This window comes from Crinia signifera, chromosome 9 (genome assembly GCF_055691185.1).
Source record: "Crinia signifera chromosome 9, ASM5569118v1, whole genome shotgun sequence".
NCBI lineage: Eukaryota > Metazoa > Chordata > Amphibia > Anura > Myobatrachidae > Crinia > Crinia signifera.
The window spans coordinates 18,580,690-18,588,372 of NC_139225.1; the positions used below are offsets into that span (position 1 = coordinate 18,580,690).

General features: G+C 47.5%; 1 protein-coding gene across 3 annotated transcripts; it reads right to left on the bottom strand.

Annotated features, from left to right (window-relative positions):
• Positions 1–303: 303 nt before the first annotated feature.
• Positions 304–7,357, bottom strand: PIM2 (Pim-2 proto-oncogene, serine/threonine kinase). Of its 3 annotated transcripts, XR_014461000.1 has the most exons (7): positions 6,444–7,185; positions 5,013–5,119; positions 4,875–4,925; positions 4,213–4,576; positions 3,620–3,796; positions 1,804–2,315; positions 304–1,766 (listed from the first exon to the last, which is right to left on the bottom strand). XR_014461000.1 is itself a non-coding variant. In XM_083161265.1 (6 exons), the coding sequence occupies exons 1-6, from the start codon at positions 7,293–7,295 to the stop codon at positions 2,218–2,220; spliced, it is 810 nt and encodes a 269-aa protein (XP_083017391.1). In that variant the 5' UTR covers positions 7,296–7,357; the 3' UTR covers positions 304–2,217. The 3 variants fall into 3 exon arrangements, 2 of the variants coding, with proteins under 2 accessions (XP_083017391.1, XP_083017390.1); XM_083161265.1 differs by lacking the exon at positions 6,444–7,185 and adding an exon at positions 7,283–7,357 and having other exon boundaries at positions 304–2,315; XM_083161264.1 differs by having other exon boundaries at positions 304–2,315.
• Between the last annotated feature and the right edge of the window lie 326 nt (positions 7,358–7,683).

Genomic DNA, 7,683 nt, shown 5'->3' on the forward strand with positions numbered 1-7,683 from the left:
GCAGATTAGGGGTGTGGCCAAATGTGTCCCAGTTTTTCATTTGGGAATGTTAGGGTGTAATATTTTTGAGGACCAACGTATAAAGATGAGGGAGTTGCCCCAATTTCTTGGACCCATTTCGGAGAATTCAAGACCACAGTGGTCACTGGTTCCAATATGGAGGTAAAGGGGGGCAAAGGGGGCCCTGACTGTCAGTCGCTATAAAGTAGGACTACTGGACAGATACTGCATGTGTCATTAAATAACCCTTTAGGTAAAGACATCAGGAGATAATGACATGTATAAAAAAATAATTTGCTTTTATTAAATAAGTTTTTTTTTATATATATATATATAAAGTCGTATTTACAAAACTTTTACATAGAAAACACAAATATCAGCTCGCCGACAATACGTGCTGCATCCTTCATGTAATACACAAGTATTTACTGGTCCAGTGACATCTTCCCTGGCCTCTTAAGGTGCATACACACTGTGAAGTTTAAGTCCGTTTTAGTGATTTTCCCGGGTTAGACTCCATAGCAGGAGGATTTGGAAAACCGTCCACTCCGCAGCACATCTGCTGGTAATACCAGGTCAAGCCAGCGATGATGCATGAAAGTCACCTAGTGTGTATGGGCTTTTAGGCACCAGAAATCTTTCCATGAGCAGGGTCTATAAATGTGGAGGACGACCTCCAGGCGGCAGTCCCCAGTAGAGTTCGGCTGTTGTTGGAGAGAAGCGGTGGTCTCATTGCTAATTATTTATGTGGGAATTCCACTTCTTAACAGAGGAGGGTCCGGAAGTGTGATATAAAATGGGGATATGACGTTACAGAACATAGAGAACTACCCTAAGAGGTAGTTCTTCCGTATATAATTCCCCACAACTCCGAGTGTACTGGGACAACAGTCATAAAACCAGGTTCCCTGTTTGTACAGAATATGGGTGTAGCCAGTTCTATTGCTGACAGATATACAGATAATTGTTTAAATGACACACAGTAGAGGTTGGTCCCGTTGACCTTATCTTCATTTAGTGGTGACCTTATCTTTCCTATAAACCTCAAACTGCAGCCAGATATCTGACATTTAAAAGTCTTGTGTGCCCTGGACAGGGGAGGGAGCCCTCTAATGGACTGAACTGGGAACATTGGTGGGAGCCCCCGAGTGGCCTGAGCGGAGACAGTGGGTGGCACATCCTAGTGGCCTGACCTGGGAACAGTGATTGGAGGAGGCCAACAGGTGGCCTGTCCTGGGAACAGTGGAGGGAGCCCCCTAGTGGCCTGACCTGAGACAGTGCAGGGCACATCACAATGACCTGACCTGAGACAGTGGAGGGCACGTCCTAATGGCCTGACCTGGGAACAGTCGACAGAGCCCCCTAGCGGCCTGACCTGAGACAGTGGAGGGCACATTCTAATGGCCTGACTTGGGAACAGTGGACAGAGCCCCCTTGAGGCCTGACCTGAGGCAGTGGAGGGCATTGTCTAAAGGCCTGACCGGGGAACAGTGGGGGAGCCCCCTAGTGGCCTAACCCGAGACAGTGGAGGGCACGTTCTAATGGTCTGACCTGGGAACTGTGGAGGGAGCCCCCTAGTGCCTGACCATGGACAGTGGGTTGCACATCTCAGTGGCCTAACCTGGAAACATTGAGGGGAGGAGGCCAACAAGTGGCCCGACCTGGGATAGTGCAGGGCACACAGCAACGGCCTGACCTAAGACATTGGAGGGCACATTCGAGTGGCCTGACTGTGAACAGTGGGTTGCATATCCTAGTGGCCTGACCTGAGACAGTGGACAGAGCCCCCCCATGTGGCCTGACTTGAGACAGTGGAGTGAGCCCCCTAGTGACCTGACCGGAGACAATGGGTTGCACATCCTAGTGGCCTGACCTGGGAACATTGAGTGGAGGAGGCAAACAAGTGGCCAGACCTGGCACAGTGGAGGGCACATCACAATGTCCTGACCTAAGACAGTGGAGGGAATATTCTAATGGCTTGACCTGGTAACAGTGTAGGGCACCTACTAGTGGCCTGACCTGGAACAGTAGAGGTATCCTGGAGAAAGCCCCTAGTGACCTGACCTGGCACAGTGGAGGTATTCTGGAGAAAGCCCCTAGTGGCCTGACCTAGGACAGTGGTGGAAGCCCTCTAGTGGCCTCATCCACGAATAGCAGGCAGTCAGTTTGTGCATTCGGAGATTCATGAGGTGACTAATTGTTTTAAAGGCACTATGCTCACTCTTCCTTAATCCAAGGATGCTGAAGAATCTGTTCCAAAGTGGGACGCTCTGTGGGTGGAGTGGACAAACACCAGTGGATTAAGTTCTCACACTCTGGAAAGAGAGATAGACATATATTGGTTAATTTAGATGCAGAACTCCTGTGTAACCAACAAGCCTTGCATTTGCTGACCGGGACATACAGAGACAGCTTGTACAAGCAGCCCCCGTGACATAGAAGCTACTGCACACTCAAATCAGGCTCATCAAGTTAGGAACCAGCTGGCAGCACGTTTTCCCTCAGCCATACTCTAACGCGTTCCGCATACACTCCTCCTCCATACTCCTCTCACATGTTCCTGTAATTGGGGATTGCTTCAATCGCTGACCAACTACTGTATGTCATTGGCTTCATCACATGGTGTGTATCAAGTTGCTATCTGAGGTAGTGATGGAAGAGACGCGTTTCGCCACACAGCAATTCCCTGCCCAGCCTAACATATACAATTCTTATATTAGTTATTCCTACATTGATAAAATATACATTTCTGTCTTCTTCCCTCCCACCCCCCACATTCTGCTACAAATGGTGAGGGGTCTCTGAAGGCCGAGGCAGGATAAGTCATTGTACGTGCTGGGCAGACAGAGAGACAGCTCACTATAGGATATTTGGGGGGAGGGGTTGGGATCATTCGGTCTACAGCAGGCATGTCCAACGTTGGCCCTCCAGATGTTTTGAAACTACACATCCCAGCATGCTTTGCAATAGTTTTAGCATTCTCTAATAGCAAAACTGTGGCAAAGCATGCTGGGATGTATAGTTTCAAAACATCTGGAGGGCCAACGTTGGACATGCCTGGTCTACAGCATATTAGTTGACAAGCATTAGGTAGACACCACTAGGTCGACATGGGACAAGGTCGACATGGGACAAGGTCGACATGGGTTTAGGTCAACACAAACATTATGTCAAGTGTCTAGGTCGACAGTCAAATGGTCGACATGGGGGTTTTCACTGTTTTTTTTACCCGTATGTCGACACAGCCAACATGGACACAGTTTAAAGTGCACCGCATCCCCTCGCATCGCTCACAATGCTTCGGGCACGGTTTTATTCTCCCACCATGCCCTAGTGGATGGTAGGGCATTAAATACCACCTGTCAGCACATGTCGGCTCAAAAAACTGTGAAAAACCCCATGTCGACCTTTTGACTGTCGACTTAATGCTTGTGTCGACCTAATGACCTGTTGACCTAAACCCATGTCGATCTTGACCCATGTCAACCTAATACCATGTCGGCCTTGTCCCATGTCGACCAAGTGGTGTTGACCCAATGTTTGTCAACCAACATACTGTAGACAAAATGACCATATCCCGGGGGGAGACAGCTTCACATGTGTGGGTGGGGTCTCTTACCTGGAGATACACCTGTCCGGAAGCTGAGATGAGCTTCTAGAATTTCCTGATCCCTTTCAAATGGAATGTCCCCACACACCATGTCATACAGCAGGATTCCCAGGGACCAGACTGCCGCCGGCACCGCCTTGTACTTCCGGAATGCTACCCACTCTGGGGGACTGTACACCCGTGTTCCTGTGGAAGAGAACACTCTTGGGTTAGGAAATCAGAGTTGATCATTTCTGGGCAATGTGTACATTCTACAATGTACACTTGTATCATTTGTATTTATACAGCTTAATCCTCAGTCATTTTATGTGATCAAAATAGTATTATAATGGTTTGCATACAAATTGTATCCATAGTCTTCATTTGTATTTCTAGAGCAGTGCAATTAACTATTTAAATGTTTTAAGGTCTCAAATGTGGCATTGATGTAGACTCTTGGAGCACCCATTGCAGTCCCTTCAGAGGGGGTAATTAAATTAGTCGTAAAGACCACAAAGCAGGAATGGCCATCGGCATGGTTTCCATCAATGGTTGCCATCAATGATAATGGTGCTGGGGGCGGGGCTGATCTATTTACTGACATTTAAATGTAGGCAACTCACCATCAAAGTCGGTGTAGATGGAGTCCCGCAGCAGAGCCCCCGAGCCAAAGTCAATGAGCTTGATGTCTCCCGACTGGGTGTTTACCAAGAGATTTTCATCCTTAATGTCCCTATGGGTGACCCCGTGAGAGTGGCAGTGCCGGACCGCCTCCACCACCTGCCGGAACAGCCTGCGCGCAAGACCTTCTTCTAGAGGCCCTTGCTCCGTGATGACATCAAACAAGTCCCGGCAGTGTTCCGGCATCTCCATCACCAGCAGGAAACTGTCCGGAGTCTCAAACCAATCCAGGAGTTCAATGATGCCACGGTGACCTTTGACCTTGAGCATCAGGTAGACCTCCATTGGCACGCGTGAATAGTTACCCTGAAATGGCAAATGTTCATAATAAGATAGATAACTGAAGAACGGGAACCCGCATGATGGCCCTGCCATCTATAAACATTGGGAGCAGACATTTTGAGGGAAATCCAAAGATGTTTAGGTTATCAATTATGTTATCAATTTTGGACAGCGTGACATAGTGGTACTGATGTGACTGACAGATCTCTGTACAGCTCTGCAGTATATGTATGCACTATATTAATCATTTACTAACTGAATAATGCACCCCCCCCCGCATACAGTAGATGTGTGTGACATCACTGCAGTGAAAAAATCTCACCAGGTGCGCCCAGTCCACCACACGACTCTTGCAAATGTGTTTCACAGCCACCTGGGGGCGCAAGAGACCAGTTATTCCTTTGCTTTACATTGATAGAGAGAGAAATCGTGACAGAGAGCAAATCAACACAAAACTCACCTGCGTGTGGTCTGTCAGTCTTTGTGCCCCGTACACCGTGCCAAAACCTCCGCTACCTAGCACAGACCCCAACTTGTACATCTTCTCGAAACATGCTTTGTCCTTCCCTGTAAGAACACCATAACCCACATTACACACCAGGGGTACAGGAGCCTCGCTCTAAGGACCATCTTACTTGGTCAACCCAATGACTCATACCCAGGTCTACCGGCAGGATATCCAGGGGTTATTAACATGTGTTACATATAACTTACCAGTTATCGGGGACAACAGGTGCTTCACATGTAGCTACCCACCTGGCCGGACATAGACCCTTATTCTTGTTTCCCCACAAAGGCAAATTCCTTCTCAAATGCTGCACTGCAGGTGGGGCAGATGTAACATATGCAGAGAGAGTTAGATTTGGGTGGGGTTTTTCTTCAAAGTGAGATCTGTATTGCAGTGTAAAAATAAAGCAGTCAGTATGTACCCTGCACAGAAACAAAATAACTCGTCCAAATCTAACTCTCTCTGCAGATGTTACATCTGCCCCACCTGCAGTGCACATGGTTTTGTCCATTTGAGAAGGAATTTGCCTTTGCAGGTGAAACAGAATAAGGGTCATACTGTATGCAATAGATAGTATAGGCTGAAGTCTCCCATATACAAAATATTTTGAATAGCCAAAACTTTATGAGCACATCTGAAACAGTGACACCTTTCTGATGGTCCCATGTACCCAAACGTTGCTTTATGCACAACTATTACATGTGTGTATTATGTGCACAGGACACATGAATGCATTTCATGTGTAGGGCGGTCCCGTCCCCTTCTATGGCGGACAATCTATGAAGGCGCTCGGCAATCCTACAGCTGGTTTTATTGTGCGTCTTATTGGTAATAATCCCATGGCATTCTCGCGCTGTCACTGATTACACCATCAACTTATACAGCGCACGGAAAACTTCAATTGATAAAAACCATCGCACTCCGATTGCATAATAACCGATTCTCTTCAATATTAGCGACCAGGAGCAATGTTATAAAAGATTATTGTACCAAATAAGTCATATTTAAATTATGTTGATACCAAATATTTCATTTTAAATCGAATTCATTTAAGCAGATCTAAGATATTTTGCAGGTCATTGTTTTTCCTAAATGTACATGGAATACACAATATGCAGAATGCAAGATTGTCAGCTCTGTGCCAAGTGACCAAGACCTGGAGAAATATATATATATATATATATATATATATATATATATATATATATATATATATACTGCGCTCAGTGCCACAAATACTTCTGTTTTATTGCTGTGGCATGCTGCGACTTGTAGTTCCACACCAGCTTGAGAGACAAGGCTTATCAGTAAGGGTAAGCGAGTTGGGTTGGGCAATGGAATGAGGGAGTGGGGGGGGGGGGGGGGGGGGAGTTTTTCTCTTACCTGAATTTGGGTTTAGGGTCTCAAGAAGGCTGGTGAGCATTTCCAGATCGCAGGACTCCGGAATAATGGGAGCAACGGGTTTATAGGAAGCCAGATGATGATCCCCTAGGAGCAGCCCTGTCCCCAGCACTGCAGCCCTGTCCCCTGCTCTGCAGCCTGTCCCCTGCTCTGCAGCATGTGCCCTGCTCTGCAGCCCTGTCCCCTGCTCTGCAGCCCTGTCCCCTGCTCTGCAGCCCTGTCCCCAGCTCTGCAGCCCTGTCCCCAGCTCTGCAGCCCTGTGCCCTGCTCTGCAGCCCTGTCCCCTGCTCTGCAGCCTGTGCCCTGCTCTGCAGCCCTGTCCCTGCTCTGCAGCCGTCCCCAGCTCTGCAGCCTGTGCACTGCTCTGCAGCCCTGTGCCCAGCTCTGCAGCAGGCTGTGCACTGCCTCTGACTCTGCTATCTGAATGGGTGACCAGAGTCAGTTACAGTTCCAGGTAATTGCAGAGGAAGGATGTGGTTTGCAGGGAAACAGCCAATCAGGAACAAAACTGTGACAGTATTTAAATTCAATGATTGAAGCAACCAATGGGGTGTAAGATGAGTGCGCGGGAGACTGTCAGTGTAAATATTTCCTTTGTGCATGTTTACTTCGGAAGTGAGTAGAGTATATGAAAGTGTGTGTGTGTGTGTGTGTGTGTGTGTGTGTGTGTGTGTGTGTGTGTGTGTGTGTGTGTGTGTGTGTGTGTGTGTGTGTGTGTGTGTGTGTGTGTGTGTGTGTGTGTGTGTGTGTGTGTGTGTGTGTGTGTGTGTGTGTGTGTGTGTGTGTGTGTGTGTGTGTGTGTGTGTAACATTTCCTCTTACCAGATCTTATCATACCGCAACAGCCATCATTCCCTCATTGCTATAAAACTTTTTCTCGCCAGAGACAAGGTCCCACCATAGATTTTGCTCATATATTTGTACTGAACCTATGTGTCGACAATTGCCGTGTCGACCTAGTTCATGGCGACTTATTGGACTTGTTGATTGACTATTTAGACAATGCAGGCCATCCGGATACCATTATCGGGGCCACCTCAGCAGCATTATAAGCCATGGCAAAGCAATGCACAGGGGGCCCTAACCACCTATTCAAGGGAATACATCAAATAATTCATATCTTATCCCTCTATGCCCCCCATGCCATCTCTCCTAATGCTTCCTTACAACAAATGCCAGTGAGCACTCTGATAGTTCCATCCACCAATCAGCATGCGGACAGT